The sequence below is a fragment of the Triturus cristatus genome, chromosome 2_2, assembly GCF_964204655.1.
Source record: "Triturus cristatus chromosome 2_2, aTriCri1.1, whole genome shotgun sequence".
Classification (NCBI taxonomy): Eukaryota; Metazoa; Chordata; class Amphibia; order Caudata; family Salamandridae; genus Triturus; species Triturus cristatus.
Genome location: NC_140582.1, coordinates 1,241,237,570 through 1,241,261,271, shown reverse-complemented (window position 1 = coordinate 1,241,261,271; position 23,702 = coordinate 1,241,237,570). Strand labels below are relative to the sequence as shown.

At 48.9% G+C, this 23,702-nt stretch overlaps 1 protein-coding gene across 3 annotated transcripts in view; it reads left to right on the top strand.

The window, feature by feature from the left end:
• Positions 1-21,380, top strand: part of INO80B (INO80 complex subunit B) — a 258,743-nt gene extending 237,363 nt beyond the window's left edge. For all 3 annotated transcript variants that reach the window (XM_085642922.1, XM_085642921.1, XM_085642920.1), the window contains one exon: positions 20,564-21,380. In XM_085642922.1, the coding sequence (XP_085499048.1) occupies positions 20,564-21,031 (468 nt within the window). In that variant the 3' untranslated portion in view covers positions 21,032-21,380. The remainder of the gene's footprint in view (positions 1-20,563) is intronic.
• Positions 21,381-23,702: the final 2,322 nt, after the last annotated feature.

The following is a 23,702-nucleotide window of genomic DNA, read 5'->3' as shown; positions in this document are numbered from 1 at the left end:
TCGCCGAGCTGGGAGGCGGCCGGGTGTTGGTGGTTCCCCTCCGGTTCCGGGAGTTCCTCCTGAACCTGGCACATGACGTGCCTCTCGCCGGACACCTCGGGCGGGACAAGACGTACAGCCGTCTAGTGACCCATTTCTATTGGCCCCGAATGAGGAGAGACGTGGACCACCACTGCCGGTCCTGCCAGACCTGCCAGGCTAGCGGGAAAACTGGGGGTCGAGTTAAAGCCCCCCTCCAACCATTTCCAGCCGTCCACACCCCGTTCGAACGAGTGGGGATCGACATCGTGGGGCCCCTCGACCCCCGAACCGCCCTAGGACACCGCTTCATCCTGGTACTGGTCGACCACGCCACCCGATACCCGGAGGCCATCCCACTCCGCACTGTGACAGCTCCAGTGGTGGGCCGGGCCCTGATGGGCATCTTCTCCAGGGTGGGGTTCCCCCGAGAAGTGGTGAGCGACCGGGGTACGAACTTTATTTCAAAGTACATGAAATCCCTCTGGCAACAATGTGGGGTCACCTACAGATTCACTACCCCTTACCACCCCCAGGGGAACGGACTGGTCGAGCGGTTCAACAGAACCTTGAAAGGGATGATCCAGGGTCTGGAAGAGCCCCTGCGGAGGAGGTGGGATGTCCTGCTGCCCTGCCTCCTGTTCGCTTATCGAGAGGTACCGCAGAAATCCCTGGGCTTCAGCCCCTTCGAACTATTGTATGGGCACCCCGTCCGAGGGCCCCTCAGCCTGGTCAAGGAGGGCTGGGAGGCGAACGTCCCAGATGCCCCCCCCCCCCCCCCGCCTACCGGTACCTCCTGAGCCTGCGGAACCAGACTCGGAAGTTCCGGGCCCTGGCAGAAGCCAACCTCGAAGCCAGCCAAGAAGATATGAAGCGCTGGTATGACGCAAACGCCTCGACCATCGAGTTCGAGCCAGGCCAACAAGTCTGGGTCATGTCACCCGTGGACCCCTGCGTCCTGCAGGACAAGTGGACCGGGCCCTTCAAGGTGGTTGAGAGGAAGAGCCCCGTCACCTACCTAGTCGACATGGAGTCCCCGAGGAACCCCCTCCGGGTCCTGCACGCCAACCGGCTCAAGCCCCACTTTGCCCGAACTGAACTAAGCCTGCTGCTGGCTACTGATGATGGGGGCGAAAGCGACTCCGAGCCCCTGCCCGACCTCCTGGGGTCCTCGGGCCAAGACGGTTCCTTGGAAGGAGTCCGCCTCTCCGACACACTGACCCCAGAACAGCGCCATGACTGCCGGAGGCTGCTGCAACCCTTCGCTGCCCTCTTCTCCCTCACGCCCGGGGTGACCCCCTGGTGCGTACACGACGTGGATACCGGGGACAGCCCCCTGTGCGACATCGCGCCTACAGAGTGCCTGACCGAGTCCGGGCCTGCATACAGACCGAGGTCACCAAGATGCTCGCCCTCGGAGTCATTGAGCCCTCCGACAGCCCGTGGGCCAGCCCGGTGGTCTTGGTGCCGAAGGCCGCCGCCCCCGGTACTTCTCCGGAACTCCGATTTGGTGTCGACTACCGGGGCCTGAACGCCGTCACCAAGACCGACGCCCACCCCCTGCCCCGGGCAGACGAGCTGATCGATCGCTTAGGGGCCGCCCGCTACCTAAGCACCTTTGATCTCACCGCTGGGTACTGGCAGATCAAGCTCACTCCCGGCGCCCAGGAACGATCCGCCTTTTCCACCCCCGATGGGCACTACCACTTTCGGTTGATGCCCTTCGGTATGAAGAACGCCCCAGCGACCTTTCAGAGGCTGGTAAACAAGGTCCTGGCCGGGCTAGAACCCTTCAGCGCGGCCTACCTCGACGACATTGCAGTCTTCAGCGACCATTGGGCCGCACACTTGGAACACCTCGGCAAAGTCCTGGCCGCTCTCCAAAGGGCCGGGCTCACAATTAAGGCCAGCAAATGCCAGATCGGTCAGGGATCTGTGACCTATCTGGGCCACCAGGTGGGGAGTGGCCAGGTAGCGCCCCTCCAGTTGAAGGTCGATGCCATCCAGGCGTGGGAGCCCCCCGCAACCCAAACCGCTGTCCGGGCTTCTTAGGCCTCACAGGCTACTACCGGCGATTCATTAAGGATTATGGCAGCATTGTGGGCCCCCTTACGGAGCTCACTTCCAAGAAACAGCCCAAGGTGGTGCACTGGACGCCCCGCTGCCAGACCGCTTTTGAAGCCCTCAAGGCGGCCATGTGTGCTGCCCCTGTGCTACAGGCCCCTGACTACAGCAAGGAATTTGTGGTGCAGACCGACCCATCCGAGTACGGGGTCGGGCGGTCCTCTCCCAGATGGACGCCGAGGGCCTCGACCGACCTGTGGCCTTTATCAGCCGCCGACTGCTGCCACGAGAACAGAGGTGGAGCACCACCGAGCGGGAGGCCTTCGCTGTGGTATGGGCCCTCAAGAAACTCCGGCCCTACCTGTTCGGCACCCACTTCAGGGTCCAGACTGACCACCGGCCCTTGCAGTGGCTCATGCAAATGCGGGGCGAGAACCCCAAGCTGTTGCGATGGTCCATCTCGTTGCAAGGGATGGACTTCACCGTGGAACACCGGCCCGGCAACGACCACGCCAACGCTGACGGCCTGTCCCGATTCTTCCGCCTCGGTGAGGAGAACCCCCAAGAAGATGGGTGACTCTCCCTGCCTTCAGCTGGGGGGGACGCGTGTTGGAGCCGGCCTCGTGGCGTGTCCTGTTCCCCCTCGCCCAGCGGCACGAGGTCCCATGCACCTCGAGGCTCCTCCATCTTGGACTACACGTCACTCCACGTGACCACCTCCGTGACCTTGCTCTACCCGGCCTCGGTCCCAGCGAGGCCCGACATCGAGGCGCCCACCCCTGGCCCGGGGGATACCACGTGAGCCCTTCCCACTCCCGGCAGAGGGCAGTATCGATCGGACCCCCAACCGTCCTTCCACACCTAGGTGCGACCGCCCCACAGCTCTCTGGGGCCTGGCGCCTCTCCTGCTGGGCGTCTGGCCGCGCCCTACCCGGCCTCTCCGCCCTCCTGGGCGCAAGGGTCCGGACATCAAAGGGGCTCAAGACCTATATCTGGGGGACCCGACAACCAGAAGTCAGTTGTATCCTGGAGTCGAGAGCCCTGCTGATCGGATCGCGGCTGACCCTACGGAGAAAGACTCTTCCTGAAACTACCTGCTGAGCCCTGCTGACGACGTCGCGGCTCCAACGTGCTTACAAGACCTTCACGAACTTTTGGGTCCCTGCTGACGCCGTCGCGGCCCGACAGAAGCGGACCTACCACCGGAGCCCAGCTGACCTCGTCGCGGCTCGACCGAAGCGGACCTACCACCGGAGCCCTGCTGACTGTGTCGCGGCTCGACCCAAGCGGAACTACCACCCGAGCCCTGCTGACGCCGTCGCGGCTCTCCACGTCCGAGCCGCTCTGAGACCAGCATCCAAGGTCTGGCGCAGAGCCTCCCGTACCTGGTTGGTACTAAGACTGTCCCGCTACCCTATTCCTTCCAAAGACACTGAGACTCTTATTGGATCTCTCGATCCCGCTGTACATATTGAACGTGCTCCTTCTTTTGTTATATATAAAGAACCAAGATAAGCAACCGAAACGGAGTCCTGTGTGGTGGTGTTACTGGGCCTAGTACGATTATAGGAGAAGGACCTCTCCTAGGAGGCTTCTCAGCGGTGCTCGGCTATAACTTGACGGTAGGAAGGTGCCCGGAGTAGTCCCTCCGACTCCCCGGAGGTCCTCCCTCCAACAGAGGAGATCATTTCCATTAGTTGTTCGATGAAGAGCAAGTTATCACCAGGCGGGTGGTAGAAAGAATGTAGTTTGCATATTGCGAGGTGGTTACTAAATCAATCAATCAGTTCATTTGTAGAGCACACTACTTACCCGTGAGGGTCTCAAGGTGCTGGGGGGGAGCGGGGGTGCTGCTACTGCTCGAACAGCCAGGTCTTGAGGAGTCTCCTGAAGGCCAGCAGGTCCTGGGTCTGTCGTAGGCGGATGAGGAAGGTGTTCCAGGTTTTTGCAGCGAGGTGGGAGAACGATCTGCCACCAGCGGTCGCTCGACGGATGCGGGGCACGGTGGCAAGGGAGAGGTCAGGGGAGCGAAGCTGGCGGTTAGGGGTGTAGAAGGAGAGTAGTTAGTTGAGGTACGCTGGTCCGGTGTTGTGGAGTGCTTTGTGAGTGTGGGTGAGGAGCTTGAAGGTGATCCTCTTGTTGACGGGGAGTCAGTGAAGGTCTTTCAGGTGGGCTGTGATGTGGCTGTGGCGGGGGATGTCGAGGATGAGGCGTGCAGAGGCGTTCTGTATGCGTTGTAGTCGTTTCTGGAGTTTGGCTGAGGTTCCTGCGTAGAGAGCGTTGCCTTAGTCCAATCTGCTGCTGACGAGGGCCTGGGTGACCGTCCATCTGGTTCCGGTGGGGATCCATCTGTAGATCTTGCGGAGCATGCAGAGGGTGTTGAAGCAGGAGGAGAAGACCGCGTTTACTTGCTGGGTCATTGACAAGGCGGAGTCCAGGATGATTCCCAGGTTGTGTACGTGGTCAGTGGGCGTCAGTGCAGCTCCCAGTGTGGCGGGCCACCATGAGTCGTCCCAGGTGGAGGGGATGGATCCGATGATTAGGACCTCTGTCTTGTCTGAGTTCAGTTTCAGGCGTCTGTTCATCATCCATTCAGCGATGGCCTTCATCCCTTCTTGGAGGTTTGATTTGGCGGTAGTGGGGTCCTTGGTGAGGGAGAGGATCAGCTGGGTGTCGTTGGCGTATGAGATGATGTTGAGGTCGTGCGATCGAACGATGTAGGCGAGCGGTGCCATGTAGACGTTGAAGAGTGTCGGGCTGAGGGACGATCCTTGGGGTATGCCGCAGATGATCTTGGTGTCTTTAGATGTTGAGGCAAAGGTATTCAGCTATGGATGAGGTGTAAGTCTCCATGTGAGAGACCGATGGTGTGTTCCTGTCTATACAAGCTAATCCCCCGCCCTGTTTCATGGGTCTGTCTAGACGGATTATGTCATGACTAGGAGGTCTAAGATGGGGGTAGAGGAAGGGTTTTGGCAGGTATCCGTCAGGATTATGATATCTAGCTCATTGTTTTGGAAGAGGTCAAATATATCTGCAGCATGTGTTTTTTGCTGATCTACAGTTGAGTAGTGCACATTTCAACCGAATAGGCGTGTGTGATGTAGGTGTCTGTGTGATCTTCACTTGCTTGAGATTGTTGCTATTTATGACTCTATGGTTGTTAGAGGGTTCCCTGTTTGGGTTGGCTAGAATAGATTGAATTTGGGCCACAGGGACCTTGTCAATATCTGGAGTGATCGAATAGGAGAGGAGTAGATCACTGGTCTCAAGTTCGACCCTTGTTCTTCTAGGGCGGGAGGGGGCGTTGGAGAAGGGTAGTGTTTTAGAGATAGGGAACGAGAAGTGCTGGAAGCATTGGTGGGGACTGTATGCGGTTTTCCTAGGGAACTAAGAGAACTAAGCAAGAGCAGATGGTCTGGTGAGAGGGCTGTCAGTTCATGGAATTCGTGAATAAGTAGGTTCACTTGGAGAGATAACTTGTCTTAACGCGCTGTCAAGTCTCAGTGTTGAGTCAGGGATAGGAGCTTGAAGAGAGGGAACCTGTGGAGAGGGAGGACCTAGAGTGATACCTGAATGGGGTAATATGGGAATGCTAGGTTCTTGGGATGTTGAGGCTTCCTTAAGGTCATATGAGAGCCCGGCTTGATTGGAAGGAGTGGCGGGGGGGGGAAGGTTGGTAGAGGGCGGGTTGTGGGTTGTAATGTAGGTGCTCAATATGTTAGGATAAGGAGTTATCGTTGGTATCAGTCTTGTGTGCTCCATCTGAAGGGCAAGCTTAGCAACTGCGTCCCTAAGTGAGAGAGTATCGGCAGAGTGGGGAGGGAGAGTGACTTCAACTGGTATCTCGATGGGGGAGACTCCGAGATTCTGACTTGCTACCGGCGAGAAAGGTGGACTATTTAGCCCACCACCCGGTTGTGAGGAAGGTCACTTAGTTTGCGAGGCTACTATAGGGGATGGAGATTTCTCGGAGACAACTGAATGGTGAGAGGAATTAAACGAGCTAGAACTATTCCATGTAGTGGAGGGAGAGGAGCTGGAAAGGTCAAATGAACTAGGAGGGTGTGTAGAAGAAACAGGATTTAGCAGTCACGGCTAACTTGAGCGTAGGGGTAAGAGAATGATACCATTGTTGTAGAGAGTAATGGTGGCATTAGCTCTGAGGAAGAGTGAGGGTGATGTTTTATTAATTTTAGACCATGAGGGGTTTTCCTAGAGACTTTTATTCGGAGCATGGCAAAGATGATCTTCCGCCAGCATGCCCTTTTTCTGGTGTAGAAAATGAGGTCATTAGAGAGAATACCCTTTTTTGGACAGACGTAAACGTTGGAGATTAGTGTTTCAGGACTAGATTTGAGCAGTCGGTGTTTGTATGTTTTTGCTGCATTTTTGGTGAGGTTCGGCGGATAGTTTAGTGAAGGCATTGGAACCAGTAGGGTCAGGAATTAATTCCATTCTGAGAGAGATCTACGATGAGGATTGTAATAGGGGGGACCACTTATCGTGATCAAGCAGGAGAGAGGAAGCAAGATGCTTTAATTTATTTAGTTGAATCAAAATGTATTAAATAAATATATTGACCAGGGTGGACAGAGGTGTTAGGCTGTAGGTCCTCAGGGCCAGGCTGCCAGCTAATCCATCGTCAGATGGGGCAAGTCCGCAAAGGATTTATGACCAGACTTTGGTCATGAACATGGTTGTCACAGCTGTACCGAGGAGTCTGTGGGCATAGTCACGGAGTAGATCAAACAATTGTTTCGTGGATTGGGAGAGACGCCCTGCGCAGCGTACTCCAGCGGTAACAGCAAGCGAGTCTAGGGTGAGTGAAACTTGGCAGCGTCACTTACCCATACTCCAATGTATCCTAGTGTCATCGCAGGGAGCCGATTTTGCCATTGAGGCAAAATGACTCGTCAGTTACTCGTCAATTATTGCCACCGTGGGCCGTGCTACGAAAGGCCTTGCAGTCAATCTATGTAAGTGGCTGCACATCCGAGGCCTCCGATGATCTCTTCCCTCAGGTGCCAAGATGGCGGGCAGAAGCTCTCCTCTGTCCCACTGCGGCCTGTCACTTCTCAGGAAAGAAGGCTTCGGTATCTGCTGGCAGGGGACCCTCGATCGCCAGTCACAATGCTCCCCTTTCCTCCGAAGAATCTGGTTCTCCTCTGACCCACTGAAGCCAGTCTCTTCTAAGCAGAATAGGCTCCGGCACCAGTGGGCAGGGGAACCTCACCAACAGTCAAGACGCACCAAGCTCCTCCAGTGACACGATGGCGGGCTGAGGCTCTCATCTGCCCCTCAGCAGCTTATCTTTTCACGGGAGAGAGACTCCGGAACCGGCGTACAGGGGACGCTTGCCACCAGTTGGGACTCTAAACTCTCCAACGCTCATCCTGGGCCATCAGTCAGCTTTGTCCTTGAAAAAGTAGAAATCTAGAGCCCCCTAAGACATAGTCAAATTGGATTTGAAACATTGACCGCAGAGGTTTGTCGACTGTTTTAAAAGCCAGGGGTTTTTTAAAGAAAAAATGTCTTGAAAAGGAAGTCAGATAGCATGTTAGCAGTGAAATGTCTATCACGTTGTCCTGACCAGCTGGTGTTGAAAGAATGACTGACATGCGGCCCTGACGTAAACAGGAGCCTTTAACTAGCTGATGTAGACCATATGATTCTACGAAGTAACAAAGCCCTGTGCCTCAGGATCTGCTTGGCTGGCTAAATGAAAGCTGAAGTCGCCTAAGACAGTAGTCCTCAACAGAGTGCAATACTGTCTGCCTTATGGGTTGGGACATGTTTTCCAGTTCCCCATAACCTGGATTTGGTGGGTGATATTTCAGCACAAAAGACAGACCCCAGACAAAACTGAACAGTGATATACGAGAACCGTCAGTTCCATACTTATTCTGAATATTAACAAATGCATATTTGAGGTGCCTTCAACCAGACCCCTCTGGCACCTAAATGATCCCAGTGCAGAAGCCTGTGTCCTTTAGGAATAGCAATAGTTTGGCCAGCATTAGAGAGAGGCCTCATGGATCAGTGTCTCTGGATTGGAAACAAAAGGACTCTCCAGTAAGTTAGTAAGTGGAGGCAGTTTACATTGAGAAATGAGAATGTTAAGGAATTGGGATTAATATCAATGACTTCAATAGATGCTGGTCGACTCCCCGAGTTGTGCAGTTTGAGGCATTGGGGTTGGATCTGAGTCCTTTCTCCAGATGTCTAATGGAACAAGTGAGTTTTCAACAGAAGAGCCGAGTGTGGGGTATAGGCATGCTGCTGTACACTACAGCGTGCTGAGACAGTACATGGCATTAAACAGGTGTCTCTGACCTGTCCTGTAATGAGCTCTATTTCTCATCGGTGAGTATCGTTGTGAGGAACTGGAGGCCAAGTGACGCGCGCCTTCTTACCAGGCGCCCCCTCATCCAGCCTCATGGACTTTAAACCTAATGTGCACAGAGCAAGATCCCATGATTTGAACAAAATACTGTGACGTGGGGTGCTATGATAGGGCTGCCATGTGCATCAGTGAGTGCTTGGTCTGTTGGAATGTATTAACATGTATGAATGAATGAATGAATGGGATATATATGGGTGACTGAGAACCTGTGTCGCATGTTCTTGTGGCACAGGACATACATTTTGCCATATGTGGCACCGTTGTTACTTGTACAACACAAACATACAACCATTTTTGTTTTCAATAGGAAAATGTAAAGTGCAGAAAAATGCTCTGCAAAAAAAGGTTCATAATAGGGAATATTTGTCTGCACTTGATGGAACATTTTTCTGCACTTTAAATTTCTCGATTTTAGAGAAAAAATTTATATTTTTCAGTTATAAGTATGGACAGCGTGTCTACCAGCCACTGGCAGCAAGACGCCTGCTGTGTGTAAATGCAACACTTTGAAATAGGAGAAAATTCAACTGAAGAGGTAGCTTTGATGTTTATATGCATTATATAAAACTCATCATTTAATTCTCTTCAATGTTTAAGTGTCTTTTCAAACAGCAGGCATTTTACTTGCAGTGGCCTGTAGACATGTTGCCGTATTTATGACAGGAAAATACAATTTAAAGAGAAGAAACTGCTTCATTAAACATTAAGAAATAAATTGGCTTAATTTAAAGTAGAGAAAAACATTAAGACTTAATGTTTCATAGAAACATTTTTCTTCATTTTAAATTTCTTCCATTTAAAAGAAAATGACTGTATTTTTCATTTATTAATATGGCACTGTGGCTCCCAGCCACTGGGAGCAGGATGCCTGGAGTTTGAATATGCTTTGAAAAGGGAGAAAATTAAAATGAAGAGTTGACTTAATCATTAACTTTCACATTGAATTGTCTCTCAGTTAAAAGCATTCAGAAACATTATTTTGTTCTCCTGCTCCAATGTTGAGTTGCGAGATACTTTTATTTAAGACTTAGTGCTTCCGTTCTGAACTTCTGTGACCCACCTGGGTCATAAATCTGAGTGGAGCACTGCTCATTATCAGCCTCGGCTATCTGCAGCCTGATAATAATGTAAAATAAACATAGCCTTTTCTTAACTTTAAAAGCAAAGCAAACTACAACACTTATTTATTGCAGTTCTTAGTAAAAAATTAACTCCAGGCTGGGAGCTACTCTGAAGGTTTCTACGAGCTACTGGTAGCTCGCGATCGACTGGTTGGAGACACCTGTATTAAAAGTTTCCGCCTTACTATAAAGTAGGTTAGTCTCTTCCATTGACTGTCCTTTGTAGGACAGCACAGCCCTGGCGTGTACAACCCTGCAACCCCCCTTAATTGCAGGAAATTACATAAAGAAAGAAATTTATTTTCTGCATAAGAAGTACCCCGAAGATGACAACCGTTTGGTAATAGCATGATGTAAAAAGAAAATTCCCCTCATTATAGGGCAAAATAAACTAAAGAATGAAGAGAAATGCTGGCAATAGCACAATTCAGAATTAAAAGCAAATTAAAATACAATAGATAGTCAATCACAGCAATAACAGTCAGAATTTGCAGTAAATGGTTTCACAAGTTGTAGTGAAGGATTCTAATATAGATTGTACCAGTGGTTTGTCGAGCATTAGTAAGAGAAATCGTTGATTTCAGTCAGACCATGCTACATCATTGTGATCAGGGGGCCTAAAAGTAGGTCTGATTTCAGCATTAAAATATTGCAGCGTTGACGCGGCTGGATGTGGTAGACCCTAGAACGTTCGTACACTTTCACCCTAAACACGCAGTTTAAATTCACACAGTTCAACTACCTGCATACTACATATCATGCACTCCACAGACGGAATGTAATGCTGCATTCTACCGATTTAGGATGTTCTGGGTTGCCCTTGTTGAAACCTACTTTCTCCAAATGGTGTGGGTCTGCCTGGTGATAGCACGCTTCAGGTCGCGGCAAATTTAGAGAGCAGCTTATACAGAAACCAGCTGTGTAGCAGACAACCTGAGAGGAAAGCTTGTAACTGGTTCTTGGGCCTAGCTCTGGGGGTGGCCCCTTAGGACATCGTGTTTCATTGAAAATCCCTGGTTGGCCTACGACATAGTAGGTGGCAGGTGGAGGTCAAAAATTGGGCACTGGCAGAAGGAGCAGCACTGCACACTGAGGAATATAGAGCCTTCTGCACAAAACCCTTAGAGGAGCAGTGAATGGAGGTAGTAGATAGTTTCGCAGTCCCCGAGCAGTGAATGTCACTTGGGGTGGAACCCTGCACTGTAAATGGAGACCCCTTGGCCCTGACCCCCTGCGGTGGGCGACATTACCTGTTCCCCCTAGTGTGAGAAAGTGCCATTTTTCTTGCATGGTATGCTCCCCACTTTTTGCAGAATTGCTGATGTACTTTGACTGAGTGTGCCCTGGGCTCCTGCCAAGCAGGTACCCAGGGCCTGTGTTCCTTCCCTAAAACTGCATGACCACCTAAACCCAATTGGCATCTCTGGCCACAGGTCAGCCCCTGGTAAATGGTACCATAGGTACCCAGGGCACTGTGACCAGAGAAGGCCCCTAAGGGCTGCAGCACTTCTTGTGCCACCCTTAGGGGCCCCCTACCCTTACACTCACACTGCCTTTGCAGGTTGAGTGTCTGGGTGCAGAACCAAACAGAGAGTTGACAGGGCACACATTCCTGTGTTCCCTGCCCGCAACACACACTGCCCTGGCATACATCAGCCACCCCTCTAGCTGGGTGCCCTATGCCAGTTGTGTGTGCACTGATGCAGGAGCCCTGTGTCCCTACAGTACCCAGGTCCATTCCTGGGCACTGTAAGTGCAGTGCTGCCATTTAAGAGTATATGGTGCTGGGAGATCGTCAACACAAACTCCACAGTACCATGATGGCTGCACTGAAGACTGAGAAGTTTGATATCAAACTTCTCAGCACATTAAACCCGCACTGATGTCAGTGTGAGATTTAATGTACAATGCACGACAGAGGGCATCTTAGAGATACCCCCTGAACCTAACCTACAATCCACGTCTTGTCTGAGTGGCTGCCTAGGCTGCCACCCAGAAGACATGTTGCTGGACCCCTGGGTAGAGAGCCATCCGCTCTCCTGGGCCTGCAACAATGCACATCCTGGGCGAGGTGCTAGGTCTACTCCCCCAGGATGGGCAGGGGAAGCTTCAAAGGCATTCCGCCTTTGTGAGCTTTTCCAGGCCACTTGCTGTACTCCGCAACTGGACCCTACCGGTTCTGACCCCCACTCTGACAGGAAGACTGGCCGGAAACCCCAAGGAAGGAAAGGGTGTGTGCCAGCCTCTGCCAACCCCACCCCTCAGGTGGGGGAGGGGAGGTGAAGCACATCTCCGGGCTCTCGCCATCTTGAAGATGGGAAGCCCTGCCCAATCAGGGCTAGGCTACTGCCCACCTCCCACAGGAGAGTGGCAGTATAGGGGGTGTACCCACCCCAGGGCAGGGACCCATCGGTTCCTGCCCTTTACCTACCTGTAACGCCCCTTAATCTAGTATTTAGGGGCACCCTGAACCTTCCTTCCTTAGATCCAGATTCCGAAACAGCAAAGAAGATCAAGAAGACCCGCCGTGCAGCTGATAACAAGAGGAAGACACCAACTGCTTTGGCCCCAGCCCTACCGGCCTGTCGACCCTCGAACCTGCTCCTGCTAAACCCCGGTGTCTCCAGTGGCCAGCAACCTCACAAACCCCGAAGGACCTGGCTACCTTGTGACTCTGAGCAACTGGGACTCCCATGAGCAGTGGTACTGCTCAAAGCAAGTAACTGACCCCTGGCATCAGCCAGGAACCGCAAAACCTGCACACTCTGCACCCGCCAAGCCTGGCCTGTGCCGGAGTGGACCAAGAGGACGTCCCCCCCCCGGCGACTGTGACCCCGAATCCAGCACCCAAGGACCCACCTTGATGCTCCTGACGACGCCTGCAGCCTCAGAACCAGGGACCTCTCCAACCGCGATCAACAGAGGGTAAGATTTCCCGATACCAAAAGGCACCCCTGCACCCCGCGCCCTGCGGCCCCCTGTGCCTGACTCCTGCGTACCTACCTATCCTCCAACTACCCAACTTATCTCTCGAAGTGGTGGTCGCACCTGAAGAATCTTCGTCCCCGAGCTTTCAGCCTTTGTTCATTCTTGAGCTTCTCCATTGCAATCCATTGAGCGCCCGACGGCTCAAAAGCACCCTGCACCCAGCCGCCCGAGTGGCCCTGGCAGTGCAACTTCTACTCTAACCTACTTCCCCATTTGCCCTGAGCAAGTGACCAGGAGCCCAGCACCCACAGCCGCGTGGCCTGCTAGCCAGCAGCCACCAACCACAGGCCCCCTGCCTCCCTTAGGATAACATTGGGCCTACCTCACTCTGCATCCTGACCCTGGGAGACCCCTGAATCTATGCCCAGAACCTTAACTCTGCCAGTCGAGTTCTTACCCAAAAGCAGATAACTCACTTTTCTTCCATAGGGTAACATTGACTGGTTTCACTTGAAAATTCTTCTAAGTGTGGAGTTTCTAAACTTTAAAATATTCACCTGAAATCAACCGAGTAACGAACATGAAAATACTCACCTGCTATCAGGAGAGATCCCAGTGCTGGATCTTGGTGCCCAGCCCTGTCCCTAAAAAGTAATTACAACCATACTAATACCGCTAACTCAATTTTCTTCCATAGGAAACCTTTGACTGTTTTTCTGTGAAATTTCTTCGAATAGTTGATTTTTGCAAACTACAAATATTCTTTAAAAATCGCACCAACTGTGAAAACGTAATTACTTACCTTTTTTAGATAGATGTCCCAGTGCTGAGCCTAGGAGCCCAGCACTGGATTACAAAAGTAACGAGAACATACTTTACCCGTAACTTGAATTTTCGTCCTTAGGAAACCATTGACTGTTTTTCTGTGAAATTTCTTCTGTCGATTTTGCAAACTTACAAATATTCGTTAAAAATCGCCTGTATAACCTAAACGCATTCTCTCAACTGCTTACAGGTGGTACACTAGTGCTGGATCCAGGATCCAACACTGAACTAGAAAAAGTAACAATAACCCCACTTACCTGCTAAGTGAATTTCCTCCCAAAGGATAACATTGGTGATTTTATTAGAAAAAGTTTCTGTCCACTTTTAAAATACCAAAATATTGCTTAAAAATCACAACGGTAACTAAATCATATTTACTCACTTGTTTTGAGGAACTGTCCCAGGACTGAATCTAGGATCCAGTCCTGGAGTTAGAAAAGTAATCCTGAAAGTAATCAATTCCATTTACTTAGAATTTCCCATTGAGCTCAATGTATAATTGTGCTTGAATTGTGTTGCCAATTGCAACAAACTGTAACTATTGCATTCCAAAGACTATTGCCTATTGAAAAGTATTTAAAGCATCTCATTCTGAGAAAGTATAGTTTGATACCTATTGTTAATTCTAAAATAAAACAACCATATATTTTTATATACAAACCATTGGCCTAGAGTTCAGTTCTTGAGTGTGGGAGACTATTTGCTGACTGGGTGTGTGCAACAAATGCTTTACACTGTCCTCTGATACTGCCTTACTGCTCGACCAAGCTACCTCTTTAGAGAGTAAGGTTATATCTAACTTTAGCCTCTGCCAAACCTCTGGGGACTGTGGACTCTACACACTGTACCTATTTGGGAACAGTATATACAGAGCCACTTTCCTACACCTAGCACCAACTGGAATCGAGCACATATCACAAAACCTGCACCTGTACACTGACAGTTTCTGTTGACAAAATTGGGGATTTTTCTAGAATCAAAAGTAAAAGCGGCACACACAAACAAGTATTAATAGTAACAATGAACTAAACAATATATTAGATTATATTGTTGAGAACAAGACTTGGGTGCCCCAGAGCGAAGATAAGCCACCAAAGTGGTCTTCAAAAGGAATAAAGGCAAAAGGAACAAAATAAAGGATATATCCAAGTAAATTATTCTGAATAGCACTGAAAACTTCCAGTGCAAATGGAATTGAATCCCCAAGCACTCCACTAAAAACATTTCTTCGTTTGAGAAGTCTTCTACATACTTTATTCCTAAAACAAAACCGTCACATCCTTGATGCAAAACGTCTCCATAAGCTAGCTGTGAGAAGTTGGCCTGATGTATGATGTCACTCGTTCTAGTGTACACCTTATATCAGTCCAAACAACCCTTATGGTGATTGGTTGTAAAGTCAACCTTATAGACCAGCTATCCTAGTCTTAGCATGGACAAGAGCAGTCTTAGGCTAAACTCTGAATGGCATGTGAAGCCAGCTGTTATACCATTTGTAATCCCTTGAATACCAAATGAAAGGACACCACAACAGATATATATATAAAATAAAGTGTATTTATTCTAGTCAAACCCTCAGCACTCTTTATGAGATTAGAGGTAAGTACAACACAGTCTTATTTAAGCATACATTAAGTCACACAGGTAAGTAATACAGTTAGGCCCTAGGGGCCACGCAAACCATATACTAAAGAAGTGGTATAAGGACCACTGTCACGGAAATAGGATAGGCCTAGGACTAGGGAATCGCTGGGGCTACACTACACTAGCAACAGTTAGAAAGTGGAAGGCCCACGGTATTCAGGTGCAGAGTGGAAACACTCACGCGTAATGCATAAAAGTCGATAGAATTACTAGCAGTTAGAAATTAACAGTTTAAGGACACTTCTGAAGCAGCTAGAGAGTCGAGACTCGGAAACTAGACCCTAGGATAGTCACTACCCTTGTGAGCACCGAAGTACCCAAGTTACCTAGCCCACAGGCTGCGGGTGCATAGGTGTGAACTTGCGTCGGGTTTCGTCGTGGACTTCTATGGATGCCTGAAGGAAAGATGCTGACAGGCAGTCAGTGAAGAGTGTCCGGTGGATCCCAAGGCTGGGATCAAGAAGAGAGGAGACCTGCAAGCAGAAGGGACAGAGTCAAGGTCACTAGCCAGTGACCACGTGGAACCAGGAAGGAACCAGGCGATGTCGTGAAGATTGCAGGTGAAGGTGAAGCTTGTCGCTGCAGCCACGGGGACCAGGAAACGGCGAGGACGGCCAGGACCAGGAGGCGAGCTGTCCCACGAAGGCTCTTGCTGTCGGCGGTGTCGAAGTTGAACTAGGACTCACCGAGCCTTGGCAAGCGGAACCCACGAAGAACGGAGGACTTGCTTCTGGTGCAGACCAGGAAGGTCTGGGGTGCTTCTCTTTTGCAAGGAAGCGGGAGCCAGTCTGGAGGAGCCAAACCAGCAGTGAAGATTTCTGGATGCGTCGTCACAAAGGCCACTAGCCAACGGGCAAGCAACCGGACAGACGCGGCAAGCAGGAAAATGCAGAAGGGCCCCACGCAGGACTCGTGGAGTGTGGGGGGCTGATCTTCGGTGCAGAAGGTGCTTGGGGTTGGGGCTTCTCAATCCCCGGTGCACAACTTCGAGGGTGCCTCAGAAGCTGCGCTGGAAGATACTAGCCACTTTTCCCAGGTAGCCGGTCCCACGTCTCTCGTCGCCTCCACGGATCTCAGCTCGGCTGTGGATCAGGGTCGGAGAAGTCTGGAAGTCAAGGCTCTGGTCGGGCTCTGCAGTCGGTCCCTCGTAGAACTTCAGCAAAGCAAAGGGTAATCTCTTGATGGTGCCTGTTTGCACAGGGTAGCCACTCCTTGGCCACAAGGGAGATTCTTCAGTCTTCTTCTTTCGTCGAATGTCGAAGGTCCAGAGTTTCTGTTCAAGTTGCAGGTTCAGGATAATCTAATCTCCTGGGGCCCAGCTACCACTCTTATACTAATCTGGGGGGCTGGGTTACCTGCTAGGTCACGCCTTATGGGTGGGACCTGGGAGGGGGGTGGTTACACCCCCTTCCCTTTGTCCAGTTTCGCGCCAGGACTGGGGCTGGTGTGCCCCAGCACCGGTTTGAACTGGACTATGCATGGGACACCTTGTGTGCCCCAGGCATGTCTCATTCCTTTCAGCCCTCCCTGCCCCAATACACTAAAGTCTGTCTGGGGAGGTGCTAGCACCTCCCCAAGCAGGAAACCTATTGTCCAAGCCGCCCTTGCCGGGATCACTCCCAGCACCAGGAGGTCAGACTTGTGTCTGTGGCAGCAGCATCCATTTTGTGATGCTGAGGCTTTGGTTAGAGTTAAACAGCAAAGTAGGATTTTAACATGTCTCTCTCTCTAGAAGGGAGGAATAATATCCTCATCACCAGAAATGGTATGGGGGTATTATTCCAAAGTGTTAGACACCTTATGCGACATGTTTTGATACAGCCAAACCATAGTTACCATAACCGTTTAAGATTATAAGGCACTTTAAGAGTATATGGTAGGCTATATCATAGAACAGCTATAAGGACATGGTTCCGAAAGCTGCAGACAGGCTCAGCTCATGCTAGAGCACCATCTCACATGTTACCAAGCACTCTGCCTCCAGGATTGTTAAGGCCTGCCATAGGAGTGACTGATAGGTACACATGTGTCTATATACAAGGGTAGATATAGGCATACTATATCTAAGCAAGGGGTGATTACACGACCTTGCCCCAGCTGAGTGATCAGCCAGTTGTGTCTGATTGGAAGGCCAGACCAGGGGTGGCATAATACATGCTGCAGCCCCTGGGAGGCCTAGGGTACACCTATGCCCTGGGTACCTAGGGTACACTGTACAGGGTCCAATAAGGTGATCCTTACCAATTGGGAATGTACGTAGGGTAGATGGAGTCCATTTTAAAGAGAGAGCAGACAGCCTGAGACCCTGAATGGCAGGATCTCAGGCCAACTAAGTCGAAAAACCAGCTAGACACTAGGCAAAAAGTTGGGGGTAACCATAGTCAGATATCCACCTTCCTACACTAGCCAACACGTGTTTCGTCACTCGCCATTTACCAGTAACCAAGACACTAAGATTCAAAGAGAGTGAATATACTAAGAGAGGAACTGAAACTACTGCATGCAGGTTAAGTCCGTGATAAGTCCATGCTATAAGTGATCACAGGCATAATAGCAAACGCTGTGAGCAGGAAACTTCAAACAGAAGAGTAATGTCAACACTAGATTCCGACTAAATGTGTTCCTCAACTTACAAGTGGTAACAATTTAGACTTATTTTTTTTAATTGTTTGCATAGGTATTGACAAATGGATTATGCCAGACAAAGGATACAACTTTAGCCTTCACCATAAAAACTTATCACATTCTAAACGTGCCGCACCATAACAGCATCAAGACGATAAGGAACTGATCGTTAGAAAAGCTGGCAAGGCTGGCAATTTAGCCGCTATAAATAGGAGAGATTATTATTGTGAAGTTTGTAGAGAATTGCATGATGTCTCTTATGACCAACCGTATAATCCTATTTCTGACATTAGTACCATGCCACACCATGTGGAAGAGGTGTGGCGCAGCAGCCAGGGTGCCTGACTCCGGACCACGGGGTTCACGGTTCGATCCCCGGCGCCAGGTCAGCCCAGCACCATGTGACTCTGGGCAATAGCTCGCTTAATCTTTCCGCGGGCCCCCAGCGCCGGGAACCCACTTCGGAGGTAGCTGTGCGCTTTACCAATTCAAGGTGGTTATTATTATTATGCCAAAATCGGAATTAAAACTATGGCATGATTGTTAATTATTGCTGGATGAAGAGTACCTATATTTGAACATTGTGAAACCTAGGTACCCATGCCTGTATATTTCGCCTAAAATACATAAAGAGGGCCGCTTCCTTCTGGGCAGACCTATTATCTCGGGTACTGGTGGACCGGCTGAGGGATTTTCAGACGTTGTAGGTGTATTTCTATGGCCATATACACACAATCTTTCATTAGGGACGCTAAGCATGGCCTTTGTCTTCTATGTGACATCGCCTGGGAACAAGGAATAATATTGGCCGCTCTAGATGTGGTTTCATTATACACATTTATACATGATTTTGGAATACTCATAGTGGAACACTTACTCAATGGAGGACCTGTTGAACTCCCGGCACACACTCACATGATGTTACATATGATTCGACTTACCCTTGAAAGCAATGTCTCCATGTGCAATGGTCAATGCACCGTCAACTTTGCAGAACCGCCATGTGCTCCAGATTTGCCCCACCGTATTGTGGAAATATGGATTTTTCTGGTCAGTTATGTCCCCTATCTTGGACCCCAACGGTTCTATGTGCATGTTACAAGTACATGTATGTTCCCTCCAGTTCTAGTTATGAAGACGCAAATACATGTGCGTCCATCGTTAACATGTCCTCTTTCAGATCCGCCATGAATGGGCCGGATATTCCATTCCTAAGTACGAAAGGCCACCGCCTTTATATGGTTCACTTATGCCATTTTACAGTCCAGGCAAGTAGGCCCTGATTCTGTCATCAAGCTTTTCTTGCTTTCTGTCTCTGAAGCTCCAGTCCGAGCCTGCATCTGTGACCATGAACTTTGTCTCATCCTCTGCGCGGCTCACGATGCCTGACATCAGCTTGCTGCCTGCCAAGAACTGTATTTCACCTTCGGAAATTATCTGTTCCGCTCCCTGCCCAATGCATTCCTGTCTAGTAGCTTAAGTAAACATTCTGCCAGCTACCGAGCAAAGGCCCGGCTTCTCTGTCTTTATACAAGTAATTCATAGTCCTGTTACTATGGAAGATTCCTGCCCTCGCATCTAGTGTAGACACTTAGACGCTTGTACACGCACTAACAGTCAGTATAGTCAGTATAGAATAAGATTCTACTCCAAGAAGGCCTCTCTTTTGGATAACATAGTTCTTTAAACATAGGATGTTAGATATGATTTGGGATTAGGTTGACTTGACCCTCCAGACATCTGTCGCCACATGTAGAGCTAAATGTCAAGTCCCCTTCACCCCCTAGCTGCACGTCAATCACACGTCATGCTGCTGCGCGCGCATCTCTGCCAAATATTTCTGCTGACATTGCGAAATTCTTTCATGGAACCACCCCATTATGACATCATGCCTGATGACGTTCCTTTGTTACGCCCAATCACGCCCATTTTCGATTACGCATGAATAATGTTATCTTCCTTATCAATTGTTACGCCTCTCGCATTTGCTCCACTGTAATGCCTATTGTATAAAAGTGAATAATTATCAATAATGTATGTACTTCACTTCCTGAACCTCCGTGGTGATGGAACCTGGAGACCACGATTCCGAATCGTTTATTGGAATAAAGCCCATTCCGAACCTCTAATACCACGGATTCTGCCTCTTATTTATTGAGCTATTTTTATTATGTTCTGTATCAAATTAAGTCCCGGTAATTAAATTATTTACCACAGTATGAGAACCTATTGATGGGTTGGTTTAAGGAGAGGCATGCCTGGGGCCCGGTGGTGCAGGGTGGACTGAATATATACATTATTGGGGAAGATTCACAGATGATATTTTAACTATTTGGACTGGACTTTGGGATGAGCTGATTGAGTTTGTAGTATACTTGGACTCCAAATTATATATTAAGAGTGTTTACTTAGAACATCAATGTTTTCTCAGAAATCCAAAAATGTTCTAGTGCATGCTGCAACTCTGACAGCGTTCAGGAAAGAATGCGTCATCAAGGCAGCTGAAGCTTATGTTAGGAATCTGGTGTGGTTCACGTGATGAGTGGCCTTTCTCTCATTAATTATTCAAGAAAAAAGGGAGTTACCCCAATGTTCAACCAAAGGGACGGGGTATAGAGAATCAACAACACAATCATACAAACACACTGTATTGTATATAAACCAAATGGTTTATATACAATAGAGGGTGTTTGTATGATAGATTAAAGTGCAAAAAGTTTTGACAATAGATAACCATGATTAATGCATAATAACAGCCTCCTTTATGATAATTTGCTTCTTTTATTAACCATTGACACTTGGTCGAGGGTGATCGTGTTTGCCTTTCTCATATTAATTATAGGGACTCGTGTTGTTCTTTCTCTCATTAATGCTGATGTTCTCCCGGCACAATAGGTACCAAGTAACTTGTGGATCATGTTTTCTTTTCTAGAAAGCCCTCTTGCAGAAGCAGCAGAGCCTGCCGCCGCCTGTGCCGGAGGTACCCGTAGTCTTTGCACCCAAAGAGATGAGTCAGGAGATGCTGGTGAAGAGAGAAGAACGGGCACGCAAGCGGCGCCTACAGGCAGCCAAGAAGGCAGAGGAGAACAAAAACCAGACCATCGAACGCTTGACCAAGACCAACAAGGCGAAGGTTAAGACTCTGCGCGAGCGGAAGGCCAGGCAGGCCCTGTGCCCTATGATCCGGTACTCCAACAGACTAGAACAAATCACCGTTTCTTTCCCCCTTGCTGTGCCTTGTCCTGTCCCCTCTGCGCCATCGCCTGCCCCCCCAGCTGCTGTCCTGTGCGGGGTGAGCGGCTGTACCAGTGCAAAGAAGTACTCGTGTTCAAAGACTGGCGTGCCCTTGTGCAGCCTAGACTGCTATCGGAAGAACTTACAGCTTCAGCCCTGTGGGTGACCGTAGACGCGAGGCAAGCCACTGGAGCACTTATAGATGCGCTTTAAAAACCAACATGCACATGGAGTTTCTTTCAGTTCCTAAAGCATATTCTGGTCACGTTGTTTAAAAACACTCAGTATCTCTTGGTCATCATGAAATGATCGCCCTGTGATCTGCAATGGGCTTCAAGCTGAACTTGGGTGACTTAGTTTCAAAATGTTCAATTTACTTGCATCATTTTGGCCTTTAAAAAGCTGTTAAATTCACTGCAGTAAAGTTGCACAACCAAACTACATGTAGAAAATATGAGCAATGACAGCTTATTGTTGAACGTTTAAAAATAAAAAATGAATTTTTTAGGGTAAAACAGTGCTTTTGTTAACAAGCCACGTTTTCACTTCAGCAGCTGTTTCTTTCCGAAAGAGAAACGAGTGCATGATCAGCAAAAGAAGGGGCGACAACTCGCTGCCAAGTGTTTTTTGCCAACAAGTTAGATAGATCAGCTTCCTGCAGCATGCAAGAGGTCGGCGCCTGGCCGGCAGAGGATCTTTTTAGAGATGCTCGTATTTGCATGTGACTCGGTGAAAGCGCTCACAACTGGTTGGCATCTCTAGCATTTGGCACAGGGCAGTTGTCTTTCACAGATTGATGTCCAGCTCATTTCACTGTGTCCACCAGTGCAAAAACTAGACTCCAACATCCCTGTCTTTTGGATAAATATAAGTACCTGTAACATTGTTATCAAAAAGTCCTTGCTTGTGAGGTGAGTATGGTTTTATCAGTTGCTGATACTAAGATGTAGATTTATGTACTAGCCCTATTACAGGTGACAAATTAGAGAAGGGAAGTAAGGCCCTGAGCAGGGTATGGAGACACGACTATGAATAGGTTGCAAGGCTAGGCAGTCTGGATTTTATGCCAACATTTTAACCCACAGAGCCTGGATGTTCCAGCTTCTTAACATCAGTTTTCTGTTTTTGTTGCTCTTATTTGTATTTGGATATTCACTCAGTTCATTTTCAGTAAAAACATAATAGGTTCTGAAGCACTACCCCTTGTGCCATCCCGCCTTTAGTTTCATATTGGAAGCTATAGTGCTGTGGAGACCCATTCTACTGAACGTTTCTAACTCTGGTGTTGTGTACTTGAATTGAGTTTTAATGTCTATCATATTTCTGTCTACATTGTTCTCCCCATTTCTCATAGGTGTATGCTCTACAGCTTCTACTCAAAGGTCTTCTGGTTTGTTGTGTGCATTTTAGTTCTGTGCTTCACTCAATTTTTCTGCCATGTAAATTTCCAGCAAGCCACAGTATCAAGTACAGAGCTTACTGGTGATGGGTATCCTTGTAACACAACTACGGGTTCACAGCTTGTTGCACCCCGAACTGTGCTTTTTTAAAACACAATTTTTGCTCTCCCTGAGGCAATCTCACAATTGCTTGATATAGACAAGTATCTATTTTTATCTCCAATGTGGATTTTTTTGTATAGGAAGCGCTGTCGAGAGCTAAGGAAATGGCATGTGTAGAATTGCGATAAATCCAACAAAAAACAGAACACTGGGTTGAACCCAATTAGAAAACCCTGGATAAGGAGCCTTTAAAAGAGCCTTAATCCTTGAGCTGGCATGGTGAATTCAGGGGGAGGCTGGCGTACGAAATAAGAGGGCCAAGGTAGTGTCTTGCGTACCTACTAAATATATCCAAGACCTCTTTCAAGGCAGGCCTGTCAAAATTTGTGTATCATTTCCTTCTTACCCTTAAATATGTGTAGAGTCTTTTCTGTCTATAATTGGGACCATTTCACATCTGCTTATCCACATGGTACTTTTCAGAAGTGGCTAAGTGCTCCACCACACACACAGAAGGCATTTCTTCTATTGACTCTTGCAGCTTTGGAAGTTCGCAATTGGCTTCCAAACTCGCCATGTGATGTTCTGTAAAAATGGGGTTTGTTGTTGGTTTTCACCCGACCGTTATTGCAGAGTATGTTCTAGGTTTGGGCAAGCACAAGGAAGTCCTGTTTAGTAAGGGGACACCTTTGTCCAGCAGCTGTCTATGTTCCGAAGGCAAAGGACCTGTCCCATTCTGTACCTCAACACACTGGAACAACTCTGCTCCCAAACATGACAAAAATGTCATCTACCATTGGCAGAGATTTCCTTTTTACATCAGATGGCCCCAACATGGAGCCCTTGACTGTACCTCTGTATATGTGAATCCGGTCTTCGGTTAATTACCCCCACATGAAATGTCCGGGTCTGAAGCAGGGTAGCCAAGAATCCATAAATGCTGCATAACATTGGCATCATAACATTCACAAGTGCACTCTGGATCCCCTCGATTGACAATATGAGCTTGAGACCAGCCTCCCTAATGTATTCAGCTTCCTTTTAAACATCACAGACTTTTCTCATTGGAAGGTAACAGCCTTGATCTTTAAGGTCCCACTTAAAACCTGGCAGTCTCTCCACATTCGTTGCCTTATCCCCCCATAAAGACTAATGTGTCGTCTTAGCGGCAGTCGAAAAAATAATTCAAGAGATTGCATACAGCTCTTTGAAACGTGGATGTGGTTGATGAAGGACAAAAAGCATAGAATTAAACTAGAGTATCTTTTGTAAGGTTATAAAAATTCTGAGTGGTATCGAGATTGGCTGCAGCTGAGTTTGGAAGTAATCGGAGAA